Source organism: Sinohyriopsis cumingii, chromosome 7 (genome assembly GCF_028554795.1).
Source record: "Sinohyriopsis cumingii isolate HCF-2022 chromosome 7, ASM2855479v2, whole genome shotgun sequence".
NCBI classification, from domain to species: domain Eukaryota; kingdom Metazoa; phylum Mollusca; class Bivalvia; order Unionida; family Unionidae; genus Sinohyriopsis; species Sinohyriopsis cumingii.
This window is the reverse complement of record NC_142967.1, coordinates 31,409,190-31,434,559: the sequence shown is the minus strand read 5'-3', so window position 1 is coordinate 31,434,559 and position 25,370 is coordinate 31,409,190. Positions and strand designations below refer to the sequence as shown.

General features: G+C 35.2%; 2 protein-coding genes and 1 long non-coding RNA gene across 3 annotated transcripts in view; 1 reads left to right on the top strand and 2 right to left on the bottom strand.

Moving 5' to 3' along the window:
• LOC149794972 (uncharacterized) overlaps window positions 1-23,030 on the bottom strand; it is a 39,744-nt gene extending 16,714 nt beyond the window's left edge. The window contains exons 1-4 of the mRNA XM_089964631.1: window positions 22,901-23,030; window positions 8,433-8,669; window positions 3,323-4,926; window positions 546-701 (exon numbers count right to left, since the gene is read on the bottom strand). Coding sequence (XP_089820757.1) covers window positions 546-701; window positions 3,323-4,909 — 1,743 coding nt within the window. The 5' untranslated portion in view covers window positions 4,910-4,926; window positions 8,433-8,669; window positions 22,901-23,030. The remainder of the gene's footprint in view (window positions 1-545; window positions 702-3,322; window positions 4,927-8,432; window positions 8,670-22,900) is intronic.
• Window positions 19,341-22,352, top strand: LOC149794973 (uncharacterized). The gene is made up of 2 exons (XR_016422220.1): window positions 19,341-19,738; window positions 21,857-22,352. It is a non-coding gene; the product is annotated as an uncharacterized LOC149794973 (long non-coding RNA).
• LOC149794970 (E3 ubiquitin-protein ligase MID1-like) overlaps window positions 22,041-25,370 on the bottom strand; it is a 43,198-nt gene continuing 39,868 nt past the window's right edge. The window contains exon 3 of the mRNA XM_089964632.1: window positions 22,041-23,832. Within this exon, the coding sequence (XP_089820758.1) occupies window positions 23,576-23,832 (257 nt within the window). The 3' untranslated portion in view covers window positions 22,041-23,575. The remainder of the gene's footprint in view (window positions 23,833-25,370) is intronic.

Below are 25,370 nucleotides of genomic sequence, written 5' to 3'. Positions count from 1 at the left end.
CACACACACACACACACACTGCAATTTATATTTTTGAAAAAGTGGTGAAACAATGCTTGCCAAGTAGAAACACAACATTATGCTGTTCGAGGACGTACTTCAAAAGAAAATAATGAAAAAGATTTTTTGGCATGCCTTCTTCTTATATTCCATACATATATTCCAATATAATTAAACAGGATAGAGTTATTATTTTTTCCAAACAGAAGTCAATCCTGTCCAGTGAGTAATGACACCTATCACCTAGCTTTATTGTACCTAATGTACTTAACTATGATGTCATTCTCAAAAAGGAAAAGACTCAAGGTGCAGAAATAGCTCACATGGCAAGAGGACTAGACACTCAGCTACCCAGTGAATTTCTATTCATATAAGGAAAGTATACTTACGAAACGTATGAAATTCAAAGCAAAACACAAAAATGTGATAAAACCACTTATTCTCGATATACTATGACAAAATTATGTCATTTCTTATGAAGACCAGGAAATAAAAATATAACTGATAATCAGACTGGAACATTGATCAAATACCCTACTGCCTACCCTCTGTTTTGCAAGTTCTCCCTGAACAAGAGAAATCTTGATCCTTCCAGGATCAATACTGGAACCAGCACCCTCTGGGGAGGACTGCCATTTCACTGGCTCATACTTTTTGACTGGAACTATCTTCACTTCCTCTGCTGTAGCCACCATTGGCCCCTGTGACAGTAAAATTTAGTAAGTATTATGTAAATACATTGCATGATGTATGTATGTATTAGAGTAGGTAGGTAGCTTTTTTGTTGTTGAAACATTATACATATTATAAAGATTGCTTCAAGTAATGTGCCAGACCAGCTCAATTAGAGTTGGCAACAAAAAACAGGGATGGTTGGCTGACAAGAAACAAAGTTTTTTCCACCTCATCAACAGAAATTAACTTCATATTGTACTTTAGATGTATAGCTACCCACCGACTTATACGATAGATGCATTCCCAAGAGTGGTCACATAACCTGAAATCATGTAACTAGAATTTTTATTTTATTTTATTGCCTTGAAAACTGTGTAATTAAATTTACTTTAATACCATTCATTTTATCCATATACATATCCTCATTTTTTCTTTCAGACTAATAATTTCATTTTTTTGTCTTCACTAAAAAATAATAATAAAAAAAAATGAAACTGCGTTAATGAAATATTTGCACGGGTCAAAACCATGTAAGTCAGTGAATAACTGTACATTGCAACAGAAGTGAAACAACCTATTGTGCTTCTGTAAATGGCATAAAGTAACCTCAGGCAGGGTACTGATTCCTTGCTTCAACCAAGTTTGTGAGTAGACCATTTGATTTGATGGGTCAAGATAATTACCAATAAGCAATTGAGTCTATTTATAAATGACCAGAAATAATAATGAAATGCACTCTGTACAGATTAAAAAACATATTGCTAATTATGGATTTGTACTAATGTAAATCTAAAACTGCAAGTAAAAGATCTGGTTGCAAATGCTGCCAGTTCCACCCCCACAAATTAAATGGTTCTGTTCCAAAGTTAGCATGTAGCAACAAGTAGGCTACCACTACAAAGATGGCTGGTTTATGTACATTTCAGTAGTATGAAGCTGGCGTCACCATTTCAGGCTACATTTTTGGAAAACAGTAAGGATTGTGCTGGATTGTAAGCATAATTGATAATTCCAAAACCAATATAATGACTCTGAAACAATATGTATGAAAGACAAAAAAATATATAAACACCCTCATTAATGCAAATATCTGAATATTAAAAAATAATTGCTGTTTTATCTGTCAGGATAATTTATGTAGTGATGAAATTTAAATAGCTTTCAAAATATCTTGTCTGAAAAATGTAATACCTCTAATGTCTGAACTGAGTATGATGTGCTTGCATATTTAATTCTGGTCAAAGGTATGCAAAGTAAACTAGGTTGGATTATATCATTGCTTGCAACTTAGGAACACTTACATGATAATGTTCTGGTGTTGTTTTTGACAGATAAAGGAGTGTTACTGCCATCTGGATATTTGTTTTTCTATTAGTTTGCTTATATCAGTCAGTTTGTGTACATACTAAGCAGTAGTTGCTGTAGGGTTTAATGCCATTTTTCAGCACAAGATAGGCTATACATGGCGGCCAGTATAAATGGTGTAGGAAGAACCTAGGAAAACCCTGGAAAGAACCACTGACCCACAAGAAGCTACTGGCAAGCTTTCTGACATAACCACACTGGCCGAATCTGAGACACAGAGGTGAGATGGCAGTGATCTGTAACAGTGAGTGCTTTAGACCACTCACCACTTGAGGCCCCCTACATAGTGAGTACATACACATCCCCATTCACGATGCCTTAAATGATACAATTACTTCTGGGCAAGTTCATGAGCTGTGGCAGATATGCTAAATCTATTTGAATATCAATTCATTAATGACCAACACATCTCAATCATCATAGGAAACTGATCTCTAACACAGATTACAATGTATGCAACTACTGATTGGATCAATATCTGATGTTGATTGTGGAATGTATCACATAAATTATATTATACATCAATTCAAATGAGCTCATCTCTTAAATTAAAGACATAGTCATTTTTGTTTCCATCTGAGGAGTGTGTGAACGGCACATTATATGCCTTGCCCCTTGTTTTATAGTTTATGTGCAGTCACTAGTAGGACATGGTTGACTCTGAGATTACTATGAAAAGAGTTTACCAAACTTTACTACATTAGGATTAATACAGTAAAAAGATGATTAGACTTTCTTTCTTTCTTTTGACAATAAAGGACAGACAAATGAGTAATTAAATTCATCACCTATGCATGTTATACCTATGGCACACAGTGCATTTCTGTCTGGTATGTTTTCCCAATGCCCTGACTCTATCAGAAGTTTAATCTTGCTAGTTCTAAATCTTAGCAATGGCAAATAAACATTTCATTTTAGAGATATCAAATATTTTTCAAAGTTTAAATCTTGCACTCCATCCCTGTATAAATAAGTCATTTACAGGAAAAGTGTGATTATTCTGCTGTTTTAATTAGGTGGTAGTCTGATATTATGTGTGGATTTAGCTGTCTAGCCAAAATGCCTCTTTTGTGTCTTGATTTTCATGTTTCATTTTGTTGTTGTTGGACACTGAATGAAATATTTTTTTTGTATGTTTTGGAGTGCATAAATATTTTTTGTGGTAAAAAAGACAAAACAGAAAATATATTTTAAGATCGTTTGGGTTAGTGATATGAGAAGTCTTCCATGACAGAACTGTAAGAAACACCAAAAACTATTAACAGTTAAAAAAAATAGAAACCACAAAGATATCTTCTTGTTGCCAGCTACTTGATGTACTTGAATCCTTCATCACCATTAAACATTTTAATCTGAACTCAATTGACTTCAGCTGGTCTCTTGCTTTATGACTTTGCAGGAACTCTTTAAGACCTTGTTTGTATCTAACCATTTTATGCTCCTTGGTGATGACAGTGTCTGCCATTCTGGTCACTTCAGTTTTGACTCTACTACATACATATCTGGTGCCATTTATTTTGATACCTTTATTGTCACCATAATCAATAATAGAAAGCTTTACATGTGAGCTTTCAAATTCCTTTTCCAAAGCGTTGATATCCTTATTCTTGTATTTTCTGATAAACATCAGCTTCACTGGATCTAATGCCAAAAATAGTTCTTTAATATCATGTGTCTCAAGATAAACTTTTATTTCATCGAAGACATCTTGAAAGATGTCATCCACAGCAACAATCAATATGCTCCTCATGCTAGTTGCTATGACAACTTTTCTACCGTGCTTTTCCTTTATCCTTTGGACAAGTCGTGACCACTGTTCCTCTTGAACATTCCATGCCATTTCATCATCTAGTGATATCTCCTTCTCAACAAGACAATGTTTTACAAGTTGGATTGCCTTCTGGACTTCTCTCTTATCAGGTCCAAACATTCGAATCTTATCTTTACCAGCTACATCCCAAATTCCAATAACCTTCTGAGATTTCATCTTCTGCTTGATGTAGTCTGTAATTTCCTTGACAAAAAGTAGATCCTTGGCTGCTTTAGATACTTGCATACATGTGCTTACAAAACTTTGAAGTTTTTCATACATTATTACAACAGCTTTCTGTACAACATCAGCCTGACCAATAAAAATTGCCCTGTTGTCTCTCTGGTCCAAATCAAACCATAAACCAGGAAACACCTTTTCTATATCTTGTTTGAAATTTGTTTCTCTTAGCAAAGACATCTCATGTGTCTTCATTAGCTTTGTTTCTGTGACCCTCTGCTTCTCAAGCTCTATCTGTCTTTCAACTGTAGTAATTATGTCCTGGATAGTTTTCTTTAATTTCTCAACAGCAGCTTTAGGACCAGCTACAGTAATGTCATTCTTTTCTTGCTCTACAAACACTCCCAAATCTTCATGATTATCAATAGTAACAGTTTGCAGCCTCTCTATCACTCTTGACCATGCCATCTGTATAGGGCTTAACTTGACCACCTCGATACCAGATGCAAAACTGTTTACTCTGTCCACAATCCTTGTACTCCAGTCCTTGAGAACTGAGCTGGCACTTTTGCCCTCCATTTTCACAGTGCACTCAATTATGACATAGCCATCCACAGAGGAAGGCCATTTGGCAATCCCATTTACATCAGAAAGATTCTTTTCAAATATCTGTCTGTGCTTTTCATTTTTCATCAGAAACCTCAAGATCTGATGGTTAAAGTCTTTCAACTCAACTGGATCTGGTAACTTCAACTCCTCCACTGTATCATCTGTTTCATGGGGTAAGTCAGAAGATTCCTCTTCATCCAAGCCATCATCCAAGCATTCATAATACAGGCAAACTTGAATGTCTTTCTTGTCAATTGTGTGTGGCCTCATGCATACTCTTTCAGCATCTGTAAGAAGAAGAATAGACTGAAAACATTTTCCTATCATAAATGCTTTGATAATACGACAGGCAAATTAAGCAAAACTAAAATGAGACTAAATTAATTACACCTGAATACCAAAACACCCTTCTTTAGCCTAAGGTAAAATCCAACTGACAATGGGGTCAAAGATATAAGGCCAAAGTCCCTGATTCTCAAAATAGTTTCTAATTTGGATTTTGCTTCAGCAAAGGTGTCTGTTCTTGTGGACAGACTTAAAAGGTATTCCCTCAAGCCCCACATTAAATCATTTGGATTTATGAGTCAATAATTATTCTGCATGATAAGGTCCCCATTTCTAAATCTAGCCTGATTATCAAAAATTACACTACTTACAGTTACAGGGTAAATCCAATACTTGATGTAGTTTTATACATTTTCCCAAGAGAGGTCAAATTACATAAAAGAGAACATTGTAACAATGATGGGAGAATAAGGAATCCTTATAGGGTACAAACTAGATTAAGGTGTAATTGAATGTGAAAAATTGCTGAACCATATGTAACATGCATACCTACAAATTAGCAAACAATTTATTTTGAATGAAAGATTACACTGCATTTCTTCTTGACACAGTATTTCTTAATTCATATGGATAATTTATATAAGCTGAATGAAAGCTAGTAAAGTTATACCAGTCTGAATTTATACTTTGACAAAGTGAAAGATTGTCACTTAACCAGACAACTAAGCATCATAAACATACTAGAATGTGTTTTTGATGGAATAATAATTTTTTCTAACAAAAAGGTGATGATTGAGGACAATGAAGTTTTATGGAAAACTCCTGAATTGTACAAATGGAATGGCTCCAAAATGAAGGAATGAAAAGTTCCCATTTGATAGGTAAATGTAATATAACTGCCACAAATCCCATGTATTTTTTGTTTACCCCTCTTGATCTGAGTTATGGTACATGTTCGTAAAACATTACAGTTCATTTCGTTTAGCTCAAATAATGGATGCATTGTATTCCAACTCCAATGGTTCCAATCTGGGGCTTTTGGAGCACTGCTGAAAGTAGGGAGAGCACATGGTTGATACTGTCACAATGTAAAGCAATTCAGCATCCAGTGACGTATTTTGCCTACATGTCATTCAACTGACTTCTAGTTTCCAGCACAGGGACATTCTACTGGCCAAAAACAATTCCAAGGAACTCAATACCATTTCGTCCTTTTAACTGCTGAGTTTTAATGTGCCTCTGATAACATGGCATCACCCTGACTTTTTTCAGCCAAATAAGTAATCTGTGAATTGTGGATGATCATCTCTGACTGCCTTTCTGTTTCATTGCCTCTGTGATAATCTATTGTAGAATCTGCCCTGAGGATAGTTTCTTGTGGGCCCTAAGCAGGACCATGTACTGTTTATACATACGGCATGCTAGAGGTAAACACAGCAGTAGTGAAAAATTTCTCTCTCTCTCTCTCTGTTGATTTTTAAAAAATTATTTTTCTAACATTACAAAAAATCATGTTTTTCTAATCAAGACCATGCTGCAGAAGTGGGAGCAGTTTCATGTTCATCTAGTGACACTCATATTATGACAGGTATGCTTGTTTCTGGCTTTCTGTTTCTTGGTCCAAAAGGATGATACAGTTTGATGGCATCTCTTGGGCTGTAATTGTTGATGTCTTGTAAGTAAGAAATACCATCATCAGTGTGATTCCAGCTATATTTGCATGAGACTTTGCACACCTATCAACAAACAAAGTGTCCCACACACTTTTTCCAAACACTAAAAGCAGAAATTGTACAACATCAAAGGCTTTCCTGGGTCATACTTGAGCCATCTGTATGAATTTTTACAACATTTCTGGTACTTTCTTACTCTCTTTTTCTTGATCATATTTATGATGGACTCTCTCTCTCTTGCCATCATTAAATTTCTGACATTTCTGTGGCAGATGTGCAAAGCTGTTATGACAGTGACCAGTGGAAATTTTTCATTGCTTCAACAGGTTAACTAACTTTGTGGCCAGGATTTTATTGACCTGACAGCAAAGTCACTGACCTTGGATTACTAGATTAGCTTTTTTTTTCAGCTCTGCTTATCATAAAACTAGCAAATTCTCTTTTACTGTCTAATTTATAGATTTTATCAAGTAACTTTGACACACAAAATTATATGCTCCTGCACATAATTATTGCAATATGTATTCTCAAAGAATATACAGTTATGATGAGCTCAATTTAAACACAAAATTTAGCATAATAATTATAAAAGTATACCGTCCTGTAGCAATTATATGATTTAACCTTAATAGCAAGGTCAGATTTGTACTGCTACTTATCTGCCTGTCTACATATACTTGTTACTTTTTTACTTACAATTTTGCTGAAAAGAGGAAAGTGTACGACATTTTAGTGTAGTTTATTTTTATTTTATTTTAATTACAAAAAATATATATGTCAAATTTCCTTGTGCAATGCTTTAGTCTCAAGACTTAGTGTATGCATAACTGGGGATGTATAATTACACATGGTTGAGTAATGTTACATAATGTTAGTAACCCGTACATAACAATAATAGACCTCCTGACCTTTACATAATGTTAGTAGCCTGCCTAACCCCTATATATTGGTAACAGCCCTACTAACCTTTACTTAACAGTAGTAGCCCTCCAAACCCTTACATAATGTTACTAGCCCTCCTAACTCTTACATAATGTCACTAGCCCTCATAATCCTTACATAATGTTACTAGCCCTCCTAACCATTACATAGTGTTAGTAGTCCCACTTTCCCTTACACAATGGTAATCACCCTCTTAACTCTTCAATAACAGTAAGTTTGTAATATTTTGTAGTGACTTAAAGGCCAGGCTATTTTGACTTGAAATTTATTGGTGCTGGAACAGCAAGCAGACATTAGCTTAGAACATTGTTCGATCCTATCCCAAATGAGTCACTCATTAAAACTGTACATCACATCAATGTGCTTATAATGCCATGCACAACAGCAATGTTTCTAACAGATGTAATATTATAATAACAAATGTTTGCCAATCTCCAAACAGCAATCCTTGTCTAAAACAAATTGGTTGTACAATTAACTATTTATCATTTCTGATGACTTAAAGATGCTTAGAAAATGCTCTGCAAATTCTAAAACAAAGTTATATTGCTGACATCACGTCTTTTTTTAATGCTATTTCCTATGTGAAATGGCAGAAATATAATGCATCAAATTTGTCAGTGTGGAATAAGAAATCACACCCTCATGATGAGAATCTGTTGGCAGAAACAAAGCTGAGCCTCATTCCTGTCTACAAATTCTGTAGAGTGGAATTTTCGCATCCCACACCAGTATGGAATAAAGAAATTCCACCCTTAGGATAAAAATCTGTTGGTAGGAACTTAGCAGAACCTCATTTCTGTCAACAAATTCTGTAGGGTGAATTTTCCCATCTCACTGTGTAATGCTTTTAATTTTGAAAAAGAATTTTTAAAACATTTACAATTTCTTACCCTCTGAATGTTTAAAGGAAACAATACAAGACTGCTTCTCCCTTGCAAGCTTGACATCTGCAACTGGGCCCCCACCACTGCGTTTTGGACTGTCAAAGTACAATTCAATTGTGTCTCTTAAAGTTGATAGGGCCAATCCTGACAGCTGAATGCTGGAAGTGACTGGGACTCTTTTAACATAGATATTCTGCCCCTCAAGTGGCCTTTCCTTCACCTTCTTCAGTAGCAATTCAACATCTACAAGTACAAAGGAGCATATGTAAAATCTGCAGTCGTTAAAGTAAAAATATTTTGAAGAATTTGTATGTTCAACTGAACAAGGACCAAATGCAGCCATGTAAAGAGTACATATATTTTACCATGTTAGGTGTAATCAATAATAGCCAAATGGATTTGAAGGATGGTTGATGCAGAAAAAACTTAGGGTAATGTATCATGGGTTCAAGCCTAAATGCTAGAGATATGTTTATTTCCCAGGTCTATATGATTCACAGAAGCAATAACAATAATAATTCTATCTTATGTTTTCATAAATCTTTAGGGTCAAAGGCAACAAGTGCTGTCAGAGGACACATAGAACATCTGTCATATAGTGTGAGAATTTTTTTAAACAATTCCTGATTCATGTTTATAAATGTCTTCTGATAGAATCTGAATTCAAAGTACCTTGTGTCAATACATGTTATACAAATTATTATGACTTTACATAAATTCTGAAACAAAGAAAATACTTGTCTGTGAATTAGCTGTAAGTTCAAACTCACGGTTACTTGCCTTGAAGATCTTGCCATGGGGCAAGAAACTCTTTTTATTTGCAATTAGCAGTTATGTCACCGGTTGGCTTAGACGTGGAAGTTAGATACCCAACAATAAAACACCCCAGTGTAACACCAAAGAAACCACCAGTATCCAATCAGAACTAAGATAGTTGAATTCTGGGTGTGTTTCTCATGTAGCCAGACATTATTCTGTTTAATCTATTGTAAAAGAATCAGCGCATGTCTAGATATTGAAGAGAACAGATCAAAGGAAAATTAGAGCCACTAGACTGCGCTCTGAGTGCCAAAGTTTTGCACTCTTTAAAAAGAGCAGGAAGTTAGTTCTAGGAACTTCGGATGAAATTGGAACAAAGACTTCTGAGGAAGCTTTCCAGGTGGAAACGGATGTCACCCAAAGATTAGAGAGGAGAAGATGTGGAGAGCACCAACAGATAGGCTGTTGTGCGAGGGAGGGCAAGTGAACAGAAACAAGAGTACCAAAAATAATACCGATAAGGAAGACCGACAGAACAGAAATGAGGGCATTAGAAGTACTGACAAGGAGGGTGAAAGCATGGAAATGAGGGTACCAAAAAAGAAGGTGAAAGCACAGAAATGAGGGTACCAGAGGTACTGACAAGGAGGGTGAAAGCATGGAAACAAGGGTACAGGAAGTACTGACAAGGAGAACCAGGAAAGGAATACAAGGTGGAAGTTACAGATGAGTAACATAGAAAGGACACAGGAAGGAAACAATCTCACCTTTAACTTCATGGGATGAAGTAAATGGCAATTTGGGATAGGTCGTGTATTCTTTGGAAGCAATTGCATTGAAAAATGTTCCTGTATTTGTGGAATACTGTGATATAGTTTATAAAATTGTTATACCTTTCACCTCATTAATTTTATATTTTAACACCTAGACCATCGGCTTTGTTGACTGGGGGCTCGGAGCTATTTGACCTTTAAATTGTCTGTCCTTTTCTGGGTTAGTAATAATTTCATAGGGGGCACATGACAACATTCATATAACAATGCGAATGTGACATTTGGTAAAGACCAAATTCTACCTTTTCTATGGAAATTCTAAATTGATGGGCAATTACTTTTTTAATTTCTTGTCATCAAAAAGGTTTTAAGTGAGATAAAACTCTGTTAACAATATTGCCTGCCTTCTGGAGCAAAGTTAACTGGGCATTTTATATTGGACTTTCAGCAGTTAGTAGAAGCAGGAAAATTGGGTAATACATGTATCAATGTCCCTCTCCAATTACATGATTACTATTCACCAAGAAGAATAAACATTCATGTACAAGTACCTACATAATCAACAGTATATATCACACTGATCCCAAATAATTTTAAGGAAAGCCAATGAAGCAGGAAATATAGGTCACAGTGAGCTACTTTTAGAAATGATGGTGTTCCAATGGAAACAAGCTACAAAATAATAATAAAAATAGCAATAATGAGGACTTTGTATAGCGCCTAATCTTTAGAAGCTCTAAGCGCTTTACAACTGTAGACAACACCTGTAAGATAAGAAACATAATAATATTATTACAAAAACAAACAACATGAAATTAGAAAAACATTATATATATTTAAAAAAAAAGGCTGAGAATATTTCAGATAGGAAACATTATTAGGTCTTTAAGTTTGTTCTTGCTGTCAAAATAAGTGAGTTTTGAGAGCCCTCTTGAATGTGATCTTTGTGTCTAAGTTCAGTGGGCAATTCATTCCACGTTGCTGGGCCCTGGTATGCAAAAGAATGCTGTCCATATGACTTTGTTTTCATACTTGGAATAATGAGTATACGATTGTCAGAAGAGTGGCATAAGTATCTTGCTGGTGTGTACACATGAGTGAGGTCAGATAGGTATGTTGGACTAGAGTCCGACAGTGAAATGTAGTACAGAGAACACATTTTGTGTTTGATTATGGATTGAATGGATAGCCAGTGTAGGGTACAGAGCAGTGGGGAGGTGTGCTCTGATCGTGGTACTCTAAGTATGATCCAAGCAGCTGTTTTGAACTTTTTGAAGTTTCTGGAGTAGATATTGAGATGAACCAGACAGAATTGAGTTACAAAAGTCCAGTCTTGAAAGTACTAATGACCACACAAGTGTTTTAGTGACATCAACTGAAAGATATTTGCGAATGGAACTGATGCATCTCAGCTCAAGATTTTCAGCCTTTATATGTTCATAACACGTTGGTGCAGTGTGAGGGTACTGTCCAGAGTAATACCTAGGTTTCATACTGATTGTGTGAATTTAATGTTGGCATTGCTGATATTTATTGTTTTAGGTAAAGGATGTGAATGAGAAAGTCTTCGTGTTGTGATCAAAATGGCCTCAGTTTTATCATCATTCATCTGCAGCTTGTTACAAGTCATCCATGATTTCACATCAGAAATGCACCTCTCTACACCTTGGATGGTAGCATCAACTTCAGTTGGGTGGCTAGTTTTGTATATTTGTGTGTCATCAGCGTACAATTGATGAGACACTGGATGATTATCTATGACACTTGAGAGCGACCAAGTGTACAGGATGAAGAGAACAGGTCCAAGAACAGACCCCTGTGGAACACCACAATATAGATCAACTGGGTTGGAGTGTATTCCATTTGCAGAGACAATTTGTGTCCTGTTGACCAAGTAGGACTTGAACCACATTAAGGCTGTATCATGAATGCCAATTGCATACTGGAGACGGTGAAGTAATATATCATGGTCTACTGTGTCAAATGCTGCAGACAAATCAAGGAGGGTGAGGACTGTAATCTTTCCACTATCCAATGCAGAGAGAATGTCATTAACTACTTTTAAAAGAGTAGTTTCAGTACTGTGGCAAGGGCGATATGCAGATTGTACATTGCTAAAATGACTGTTTGAATTTAGATGAGATACAAGCTGGAATAGAACAACCTTTTCTAAGATTTTTGAAATGAATGGGAGATTAGAAACTGGGCGGTAGTTCTTTAAATCGTTATGGTCTAGTGTTGGTTTCTTCAGCAGAGGCTTTACAATGGCAGTTTTTAAAAAATGATGGGAATTCCCCAGATGATAGAAAGGTATTAATAACATCAGTTAGTGAAGGCAATACTAGATCCAAGCACTGAAGCAGCAGTGATGTTGGAATTGGATCAAGTTCACATGACTTTGGTGCACTCTTCATCAAGATTGTAAGTATGAAATCCATAGAGACAGGTTCAAATGCTGCTAATGGTTGCCACTCAAATTCTGTATCCCAACTGTATGGTGATGACGAGTCAATTGAAATTGTGGTGTCAAGCTTATCACTAAGGATTTGTACTTTGTCACAGAAAATTTGTGCAAACATGTCCGGAAGGTCGACTGGAGAGAAGGTAGTTGGAAGTGGTGTAGATTTGTTCCTTGACATTAGCTTGTTAGTAATCTCGAAGAGCTCTTTGCAGCTGAACTTTCCATGATTTAGTAGTGTAGTGGGCTGATTTTGCTGCATGGACTATATTTGTGACGTTCTTCTTAGCGACTTCATAGATTTACTTATGAATAGTGAGTCTGGTGGAAAGCCAGAGCCTCTCAGCTTTACAGCTGTCTCTTTTAGCAGTGTGAAGCTGGTCCCTAACACTGCTATACGATGGAGAACAGTTTTTGATACTCTGCACTTGGTAGCTGGGGCATGTTTGTCAAGTAATGAATGCAGACAGTTATCGAGTTGTTCTGCGGTAGGAGGTAAGCAAGTTGTTAGGTTAGCCTGGATGTCGTGCATTAATTTGGTTCTATTTATCATACGGAGATTTCTCTTAGTAGCAGATAAAGGTGGAGGGTTAGGGACTGATATCGTCAAGATGGCATATAATGCAGAAGTGATCTAATGCAAGGTCATGGGATACCAGGGAGGACCGTAGAATGTTATCATCAGGTCTATGAAGATACCAGTCTAAAATGTGACCATGTTTATGGGTGGGTTGGTTAACTGACTGTTTGAGGTTGAAAACATTAATGGAATCTAGGAGTTTTGATGTATTTGAGTTTCCGGGATAGTCAAAGTGAAAGCTGAAATCTCCAAGAACAATTAGGTTGCCACCTATCAAATTTCCATAGTCCAGGAGATTCGGAAACTGCTCTAAAAAGAGAGAGTCAGCCAGCTTGTTATTTCTACTCAGAGGAGGGTAGTATAGGCAGAACAAAATGGACTGATCTTTGCTCCAGTGTGAGTGTGGTTTGGACTAGTTCAAACGATGTGTGGTCGAAATTGAATGTTGTGGTGTAGTTCAAACGTTTTATCAAGGAGTTCTTTGTGATGACAGCAATTCCACCTCCGCGAGAATTACGGGGGAACGACTTGATGGAGTAACCAGTGGGTGTTAGATCCACACACTTGGGCTCATCGCCTGATGTTTTTAGCCATGTTTCTGTCAAGAATTATATGTCAACATTTTCATCATTGATAAAATTAACTATTTCTGTGCGTTTTTCCGGTTGTTACGAAATGCCTGATAGTCTTCCATACTTTTCATTTAATCAGGTTGTCTTGTTTCATGCGCCGTAATATTTCTGTAAATGTAATTTTTCGTCGTATCGTGTGACGCTTTTATTGCTCGCGCGGCATGTGCGAAATGTATTATTGTGCACTACTATATATATCGGGGAGAGATATTGAAGGGCACAGCCAATATAGAGGGAAGCTCTTAAACATATTCACCTGTCGGGCAGGTGCCACTGTAATTTAATTAGAGCCAAACAGTTGGGTGAGTCGAATGTTTTTTCAGTCACCTGTTTTTATTATTTACAATAATTATTCAGTTTCGTAAAAGCACGTTCATTGTTGTATTATGTAGTAACATCGTTTATCATATTTGAAATTCAGTTTATTAAGATATAACCTAGGCAATGTGGTAGCGAGTTAATTTCATCTAGTCGCTATCACGACTAATTTCGAAAACATATTATGTATGTATTAATGTCATAGCATTACGTATATTTGTTTTTATTGCATAGCATTCCTATGTCATACTTCGTACCAATCGCATATTCTTAAAGTAGTTGCAACAAAACCCATTCCAATTGAATTAGACTATTGGAAAGGTGTGTTTATTTTCCATATTCAGCTCGCCGGTTATGAGCAGCCGGATGGGCTTGTGAATACCATGACGTCTGGTGTACCATTACTAGTATAACCCACCAATTCAGTGCCAGCGTACGGGTACAAGTGCGGAGGGGAAAGTGACCGTGCCAGAGAGAAGGCCGTGTCAACGTGTATTTTCCAATCAAGTAGTGTTTTGACTACAAGTAAAGTACAATAACAAGTAGTGTATTGACTACAAGTAAAGGATAATAACAAGTAGTGTATTGACTACAAGTAAAGTACAATAACAAGTAGTGTAATGACTACAAGTAAAAGAACAATAACAAGTAGTGGTTCGACTACATGCGAACTATGACAGTAGTGTCTGACTACATAAATGTTTGCAACCAGTAGTTGATTATATGGGTTTGCAACAAGCGCTTGTTTATATGAAAGTTTGCTAGAGATATTTGTGTACATGAAGTTTACATGGAGTTTCTAGAACTTTTTGACTACTTGAATGTGACATAGTAGTCAAAGTATATTTCATGTGTTTTATATTCATTTTATATCTTCTGTGTTATTTTCATATCATTAGTACCAGTGTTTAATATATTGTCATTTGTCATCCACGAACGTGTTTATTGTTTCTTTAAAACCCTGCCCGGTCTCAAAGGGTCAGCTCGATTACGTTACACCGGTGGTCCTACTGACTGGGCATTGAATTATGCAATGCGTTGGGGCATTTCTTGGATAGTTAACATAAAGGTTGATGAATTAATTGGGATTTGAATTAGGTTATCTAAATTAACAGTCAAATTTTTTTTAAATGGTTGTGTCGAAATAAGAGAGATAACTGGAATTCTTCTTCCTGTTCTACGCTGGCCAGCTTTGAAACAACGTTTCTTTTTTCGCTTCTGTTTACATTTAGGTAATGATGAATGTAGTCCCAGTTCGTTTAGTCTAGAGCACAATATAGTGTGGAGAGCCAAGGAGTGAACATTTAAAGCAATTAATGAGGGTCCATCGTAGCATAAACGGGTTAACAGGCGAGTATCATGTGATGGCGGTTTGTTCAAAAACAGCGGAGCAAGACAGCTGAGAAAAAGTCTAATTATTCTCATTTCCAAAACAAGGAGATGAAGAAACACATATGAATTTAACTATACCATTAAGATTACTTGAGAAACTAATCTACCAGTAAAGTCATGGATGCATGAAATATATTTATGTGATGCTCTAGTGCTCAGTATAATCCACAAAGCCAACTGACTGGAAACTACTAAGACACTATGACCATATGCCCAATGTAAAGGAATTCACTGAAACATGAGATGTGGATCATATAGACCTTATTTAAGACATGATGGTTTAGTTTCTTTTAAGTCAAGTCCTCACATGAATTTAAAAGACCCAGCCCACAAGTGAGAATGCCTGAAATAAATAGATTATATATATATATATATATATATATATATATATATATATATATATATATATATATATATACTTTTAAAAAAATAATAATACATAAGATACAAAACAACCAAGTGATAAATTATAAGAGCAATACTATGATAAATCCCTAAACTTAAACTTCAATATACTTTTTTTCCAGTTTGATCCTTAATATTTAGGTTTGAAATACTGCATGTACATTATTTTTTAATGGATTTAATTGAATCAGCAGATCAGCTGTTGGCAGGGAGTGAGTTCCATGTTTTTAGCCCCTGAATACTGTTAATTTAATTGACTTCCTTTGAACTGCTCTATGCCAGGTTTTGGTAATTCTAAACTGTTGTTAAAATTTGATTTTAGATTAAAGGCAGAAGACAATTTGTAGACTAACTTTAAAAACCAGAAATGCTTTCAGAAAATGTATTCTATCATCCATTCTTAACAATGTTAATTCTGTGAACAAATTTGATGATCATGTATCGATCCAGGTATCAAGAATCAGCTGAGCTGCTTGTTTTCAAAGCCTGTGAATTCAGTCTAGTTGGAACTAGTACAATATCTCCATACTATTGAACAGTAGTCAATCACTGGAAGCATATAAGCATTATAGTAAAGATTTCTGGACTCCTTTGTCAGGTACTTTTTTAATTCTACTAAGCGATGACATTTTAGATGTTAGGGACCTATACTGTTTATTTGTTTTTCCCACGTAAGACTTCTGTCCAAAATTACTCCCAATAGCTTCTTATCAATTAGATTTTAACTGCCTTATTATTAATGTACAGTGATATGTCTTTCTTCTTTAACATCAAAATGTTTTTGTTTCCATAAGCATGCATTTTGTCTCAGATTCACTTACTACCCTATTATTTTGTTTTAGTTACTCGTCAACTGATGCAAGGTCCGAACTAAGCTTGCATTCCAGGGTATAACCATTGCTACCTGATGAAAAAAACTGTTGCATGTTGAGTATAGAGTAGAAGATCATTGATAAATAAATGAAAGAGATTTGGACCCAGCACAGAGCCTTGTCAAACACCATACTTTATATAACAATGAAGGTAGTGAAAATTTCCCTTGAGACTTGTTGCTTCCTATCAAATAAATATGAATTAAACCAATTTTTTGTATGGTCATGAAATATATAAGAATGTAGTTTACTTTGGAGAATATCATGCAAAACCAGATCAACAGTTTTCTTAAAATCTAGAAATATTATGCCAGTTAGCTTGCCATTATCAATTTCTTCCAGCCATTGATCAGTTAATGAAAGCTATTTGATATGAATGTTCTTTGTGGATGCCTGACTGCTCCTTGTGGAAAAGGGAAAATATATTAAAGTGGTTATAAACCTGTTTTGCCACATATTTTTTAAAAATTGATATAGTTGATAGCATAGAAATAGGTCTGCAATTTCCAGGATCCTTTTTTAAGAGTAGAAGTAATTTTAGCACACATTTAAAGTTTATCTGAGAAGACACCTGAACTAATACTGTGGTTTATCAAGTAGATGGCAGACCATGTTAAAACTGTTGCTGATAACTGTAGGATTTTTGTCCCACCTCATCTGTACCAAATGTTGTTTTTGTGTTGATTTTGCTAAGAGTGTAGAGAATGTCACATTCACTCAATATCTATGGCAAATTGTAAATCATCTGGAACTCTAGCCATTACAAACGTTAAGAAGGAGTTCAAGTCAGGGTTACAACCATTTTGTTCACTGTCTAAATGTATATTTTCTGTATTGGTAAAGAACTGGTTAAACAGTTATATTCTGCACTGAAGATGGCAGACATCAGGGTATCACATTAGCTAAAAAGTATCAAAAAAATGTCAAATGCATACTATACAGCATACAAAAGTGAAACTGAAAGACATACATGTAATTCCTTCCAAGAAGCAATAAACAAAAACCAAAAACAAAAATATTTAACCGAAACATTCCAAGATATATTGCAAAAAACATCAGTAAAATAGGGTGAATAAAATATGAATAGGTCAGGTGAATATTATTTAACATAAAGGAGTGAGATTTAAATGTATAGCTACTTTGTTACAAGTCATACACTTAACTTAAAACAAAAACTTTAACCTTTTGTCTAAGAGTAAATTACAAGCATAAATCTGAAACTTTTCCCATAAATTTCAAGAACATTGGGTAAAGCAAGTTACCGAAAGCTCCAACACACACTAAATAAAAACACACAGAAAACAAACTGAAATGCATATCTTACTCCTACAAGCAATAAATAAAACTTTAATCACAAACTATAATCTGCTGTCTACAATGAGTACACAATAAACTTCACACTTTAATTCGGGAACGGACGTCACCCAAAGATCAGAGAGAAGATGTGGACAGCATGTACAGATAGGCTGTTGTGCGAGAAAGGGCAAGAGAACAGAAACAAGGGTACCGAAAATATCGATAAGGAAGACCGAGAGAACAGAAACGAGGGCATTAGAAGTACTGACAAGGAGGGTGAGAGCATGGAAATGAGGGTACCAAAAAGGAAGGTGAGAGCACGGAAATGAGGGTACCAGAAGTACTGACAAGGAGGGTGCGAGCATGGAAACGAGGGTACCGGAAGTACTGACAAGGAGAGCCGGGAAAGGAATACAAGGTGGAAGTTACAGATGAGTAACACAGAAGGGACATGGGAAGGAAATACTCTAAACACTTTAATTCATTAGCTAAAAAACAAATCAGTAAAACTAGAAAAAAGGCTATTTGAAAAGGCCATACGTCTTCTAATGAATATACAAAAGTTAAATTTCTTTCACATGCACCTAAATCAAACCTTAAACACAAGTGTTAACCTACCATGTCCACCAATGCCAATGCTGACCCCAATGATGGTGTCAAAGTATAAGATCTCCTGTACTACTAACACTGAGCTGCTATCCACATCCCCCAAAGCTGACCCAAACACTGAGGTCATCATATAAATTCTCCTGTGCTTTGTAACAACAAGGTAAGAATTCAAATTAAACTTGTTATTCCCACAATAATGATCAAGATTCTTGAAATCAATGTTGACCCTAATGCAGGGATCATTGCAGAAGTCTTGTAATTCTGATATAAATGGACAGACACTTTTCTATACAAGAAAGAAAATGATATTTGAATATTTTGGGGCTTCTTTTGCATATATATGAAAGTATTACCCCTACGAAAACAAATTCATGACTTCATGAACAATCATGAAATGTTCATGAAAGTTCCTCAATTAAGTTCATGAACACTTCAAGAATTTTGATGAATCATGTACTTGAAGTTCATAAACACACTGATGAACTTTTATGAACTATTATAATATTTTTGAAGTTCCTGAAATGTCATGAACTTGGTTCATGAACAATTCAAGTACTTTGATGCAATACCAAGATATTTCTTAAAAAAATGTATATTAAATATCTATATCATTATATTCATAAAAATGTTTATGAAAATTCATCATAAAAACTTCTCACAATATTAGTGAAATTTAAATAAAGGTGAGTATTTTTTATTTTTATTTTTAAAATGATATGACACTGTACAAATGTTATATAGATCTTTAATTCAATACTTGTGTACTTAACCTGAGTAGTTCTGGATTAATATGGGAAAATATTTTCTGGTCAGCATGAACAAAATGTATTTGCTTTAAAAGGCTTTCAATGACTTTGTCCTAATGTTTTTTTTTCCAATACTGTTATAAACTGCATATTCTATTGACTTAGTCACTGGTTGCCAATTTGCCGTAAAAACCGAAATATGTTAACAACGATTATCCTGATTGGATGACTGGGAAAGAAGACGTGATATGATTGGTTAATATATGTGCGAGATTTCAACAGTTAAGCTTCCTTTTCCCCAGAAATGAAAGAGCATGCAGACGGTTAGGCAAAAACCTCTAACAAAAACCGTGGACTCCGTGGAATGGACAGATGAGAATACTTTCAATATCATTTTTTTAAAATAAGTAGAAGTGCAGAGAAGCGATTTTGAAGAATATGAAGGAAATGATTTGGTGAGAGCAAAATTAAGGTGAGTATCTTTTTCTTGGTCATTCGTGATTATTTCAATAGAAGTTATAGGGATATTTTATTGGTGTATATATGCCATCATATTATTTATAACCAAGGTGATGATACACGATTTTGTTCAGACCTAATTTAAACTTGCTCATCGAAGTTTTGAAAATCACTAAACATCATCATCCCCACACCCCAGTTCTCGATACCAGACGTGGTACGACATCGATAGGAATTGAGATGTTCGAGATCGTTTTGTTTTACATGACATCACTATTTCTATAATCTGATGTAATTTGGTAATTTTAGAAAAAACAAACACAACAAAATAGTTAATGTGTGAAACTATACACAATACAGGTGCAAATAACAATGTGATGAAACCGGAAGCAGCTATATGCAACATGTGGAGTCAGAGTGGATGCATTAGTGACATACTAAGGGCTAGCTACGATGTCATAGCCTCAACTTGATACTATTGAGGTACAAGTAAGGGTACTAATATTAGTACTAACTAAGGGCCTATACCACACAAGTGTGACATTTTATCAATAAAAAATGGCGAAAATATTTGAAAGCATGAAATAACCGTTATCTGTTATATATATACTGTTACACGCACACGGGTATTTACTTGACCGAGCGGTTGTCAAACCCTGGCGCGATTCTCGCTAGAAGTCATAAGTTTCCCCGACTTTCCAAAGACTTCCATACAACCTCAGTTGTAAATCAGAAAGCCCGACGTGTCCATTCTATACCTAAATTTTCCTCTAATTAATGCAAGACCACAGATAAACCAAACTGTCAACTATCTATCAACCGTACATCTGTGTGTTTTGGCTTCATTATGTTTCCGTACCACCAACCGTTCACGCCTTAGAACATATATGAGTGCTCCCTAACAATGGGAACTATTTTAACTCCACCACCTTAGGCCAGTCAATGTATGCTTTCCAGGCACATTTCGCCGATATAACTGCACCATATTCGCCCACATGGCGACATAAACGGTCTCTGCCAAGTCCCTTTTTATTTATGCCCTTGTGTAATTTACTGGTTTAATACCATAAGTGCTGTCCTTGCAGTCACGCTACCAATGTATACCACTAGATTTTAATATGTACTATTTTACGACAGGGACATTCATTCGGTTATGGTCGGAATTCACTACTAGTGAACCAGGACATCATGGAAACACACTAACACTTCACTCCGTGACGTTTGCTCCTATTAATTAGCTCATTAGTTTGGGCCAGGAATATTTCCATGGCGTCGAATTCCAATAATCAAACAAGTAATCACACAAATCTAAGAATTGCTTAAAACGGGGCACTACAACCACGTGCACATGCTCTAAATTTACTACATTACCCCTGCCTTTAAAAAGATCACTCGACCTCGAGTGACACAAATGTCACACTTCTGTGGTCTAATCAAAATTGATTGTTTTCCCCAAAATCAAGCACCCAACCGATTAATGATTCCCAAAGATGATTAAAACAAAACTCTGAATCAATGGACTTGTTCCTAATAGCCTCTCACTCAACATCCATAAGTAAACTCTTTTTTTTTTGTTTTTGTTTCTTTTTCTGTTTGAATCCACTGCTTGCTTATAAGTAACCTAACTGTGAACAATAAACACAATTTAACCAAGTTGAATCTAACATGAAAATGTTCCAACTAGCTGTTCGGGTTCAAACTCTCTCAAAACAAAAACAATCTTCGGAATTCGCAAACAAGTAATCACACAAATCTAAGAATTGCTTAAAACGGGGCACTACAACCACGTGCACATACTCTAAATTTACTACAATACATACGCACACAGATACGGTTATTTAGCGAACAATGTTGTCAAAAAAATTTGTCATATTTTACTACTTAAAACATCCGACTCCTGTGACTATACCTATGGCTAAACAGCTTCAATTTATATAAAACTAGTGACAAAATTCTGCAATAATATAAATGCTCAGTAAGATGTGCATTATGTGTAAGTGATTACATCATTTTTGAGTTGGATCATATTATTCCAGTAAGTAAAGTGGGGTACAATGATAATGTGCTAAAAGCTAAAAGCAATGTTGATCAGAGATTATCTGTAATTAACTAACTTTACTTTTTTTATCAGACCAGACAGCAGAAAAGTAAAATTATTTGAGGATGAAGTTTGTAGTTAAGGAGGAAAATTTGAAAACTGGAGGATCCTATGGCCAAGATGGAAGAGACATTAAATTGTGACTGCTGCAGCAACGTTAAAGATCCAAACAGTAATTGGATGGAACAGCTTAAGTTGCAGATGGAGACATTCAGTAGTGACAATGGACAGGATTTGATTAAATTATAGGCCCTGAACATCTTCACAAACAAGTTATCAGACAGGTCAGTCTCTGGAAGAAAATTAGTCACGAGAAACCCCAGTTGAAAGACAGCCCCATGACTTTGAAAAATGCTTCAACAGTTGATTGCACACAACTGCCCCAATATCTCTTGAAAATATTCAAAGAAAAATTACAAAACATACAAAAAGTGTTGCTAAGGGTAAAACAAGAATATTGCTTGTCAGTTTACATGTTCTTTGTTGCATATTAAAATTTATCTGAAATTAAATACAGTTTATATTATAATATGTTGCATTTTAACTATATTAAAAACCCCATATCTAAGGTTATTTTATGATTCAGGATGAAATAGGTATTTGTGACTTGTCAGGTAATCATTTTTTTTATAGGCACTGTTCATGAAGTCATGAATCATTGAGAAACTTTGTTCATCATAGTTCATGAATATGTTCATGCACTTGTTCATGAATGATGATGATCCAATTTGTGTGGACTTTTATGAACTGTTCATGAATTCAGTTCATGAATATTTCATGAACTATGAATATTTCATGAACTGTTCAAGAATAGTTTGTGAACTGTTGGTTCATGAACAGTTCATGAATTCATTATTTCATGAACTGAACATTTTCGGTTCATGCACATTCATGAATAGTTCATGAACCTTTTGATAAACTTTCATGAATGGTTCTTGAACCACATTCATGAACCGTTCAAGAACAATTCATGCCAGTTCATGAATTATTCATGATCATATGCTTAAATAAATATATTCCCAGGAACATTTGACATATTGGTATTTCAAGCAGCTTAAACATTCAAAATTTGCATACCTGGTGGCTCAGAAAAGGTAACTAAAGCTTTTCCTGGTAATCTTCCCAAAAGAATCTCAGTTGGTGCTGCATTACAGCGGGACTCCAGATAGAGAATCAATAATTCCTGTGTTACTTTTGGGCTGAGATTTGTCAGGAAAAGTCTACGGGGATCTGGAGGTGGAGGGAAGTACTCCTCAACTGTCAGCTTCAGTTGCTCCAAGTGGAATGGTTCTCTCTTTTGTTTCTCCAACACACTCTGTATAACTTAATTTGTAACACAGTTATTAAAACTTTTAAGTATTTCTTTCCTTAAGTTATATAAATTACCAATAAATGTCTTATAACTTATTAGTGCTATGCTCTCTGTACAATTGGTCATCATAAACAGACTTAACCCATAATCCAAAGGTGGCATCTGTCAATCAACTATCAAATAAAAGAGTTTCCAATGGACAGACAGCTGAGTTATTTATTAGTTATATATGAATTGTAATATAATAAGGTGACCAATCAAGGCAAACATAATAATTTAGTATATAACATTTGCAAATCAAGCTCTGCATAACCTTGATCTTTCTGACCCATTTACTGGCACTTTTTTTTTTTACATCTGTTTCTTCAGGCTGATGATGGTTTTCCATTAATATATAAGCAAATCAAAATCAGTTTGCAAATCATTAATTATGAGATACATTATATAAACATGATAACAAGGGACAAAAGGGAGTTCACATTACCTGAGGGGTCTTTGAAGGTAATAAAAGCCTCTATATTATTTCTTCCCCATTCCAGCTTCTCTATTTCTCCGCCACCACACCTCTTTTTATTTTCAAAGAACAGCTCCAGAGCATCCTGAGAAATGGACTTTGCTAAACCTGAGACTCTGATTATCCCTGGGGTTTGAGCATTCTCTTGATCTTTCTGTGGTTTACTTTCAATATTTTCAGCAACTGACCAGATAAAAATGTAATGATTCTTTAAATGATTCTTTAAGTAAGAACAACACCAAATCCAGCTTTTACAGTTCAGGTCATGATTACATAAATACATACTAATTATACAGTAAAACCTGATTTAAGAAACTACTGTTATGAGAGAACACTTGTCTGAGGGGACCAGATTCTATATGAACAAAATTAATCAGTTATTTGAAGAAATGACCTCCAAAGAGAGACCACCCGTCTTAAGAGACCAGGATGCACTGGCTGACGCAATAGTCTCTCAAGACAGGGTTGACAGTATGTGACAATTAATGGTGTGCAAAGAATAATCTTTAATCAATTGAACGTATCTCCATTTAATTATGTCAGTATATATTTCAGTAGAAAATCTGTAAGAACTATACTTGGTCTGAATTCACATACTCATCCTCTTAAAAAAATACGCCCAAGAAAGCCTCAGATTACATGCAGAACTGGCTGATATTTACCTAAAGGCAATAGTATTTATCTAAATAAGTACAGAATGGTGTGCCAGATTTTGGACAAATGCTTTCAACTGGTGTTTGAGAAGTAGTTTAATTTGTTTCCTATCTTGACACTAATTGCCATTTCTGAAAGAGGGTCCACAACATTTATATAAATGTGAAAGGCTTTGATGAAAACAAGTTTCTGTCATCTATTATTTCCAATTTTGTTTAATGTTTTTTTTCCAGAACTTTATTCAAGGTTGCACTTTTAATTAATGTCAAGGCAATCTAACACGTATGATAAATTGGCATCATTTGCACACAATTAAAAGGCCCTTATCCCTGGATGGTCTAATGAATTGTTTCTAAACTGATCAGCATTGTTTGCGATTTTCTCTTGTTTTTCTTCATGGGGGAAGGCAGGGTTGGGGGTGTTGGAAAAGCTAATGTGAATGTATTGATGGCTGCACAATCCACAGCTGGTATTGCTTTTAAGGACACTAGCCATAGTTCACATGGTTTTATGGTCAGATGCACTAACAAACAAATAATAATCCACAAATCTGTAAGAGTAAAAACTATGAATCAGAAATTATCCCCCCCCACCATTATGATAATGTCATACCATAGCATGATAATAAGTCCTGGGTAATCCCCACTGATTTTGTAAAATGTTGAGGATAGTCATATTATGTGGTAAGACAGACAGGTCAATAGGAATTTTTATATTAAAAAACCCTTGATAATTACATTATACATCTGTCCACTTATTAACAGTACCATATGTAGTATTAGGACTCTATGGTCTTAAACTAAGTAAATAATAATATGAATAAATATTTCCGCCCAATTCAAATACTGAACACAATAATAAGAATGATTCTGCTAAAAATGTTAAAGCAAGAATAAGTAATTTCTTAAGTAAACAACATTATATAAAATGTTGACACAAAATATAACCAGGATGAGGGTCAAAAGCCAATTTCTAGAAAATTCTAAGTTTTCAACATGATAAAATCTGTTACTTTATAACAAAGAATGTGGTAAACAGGTAGACCTGGTTTTTCATGGGGGAATTCC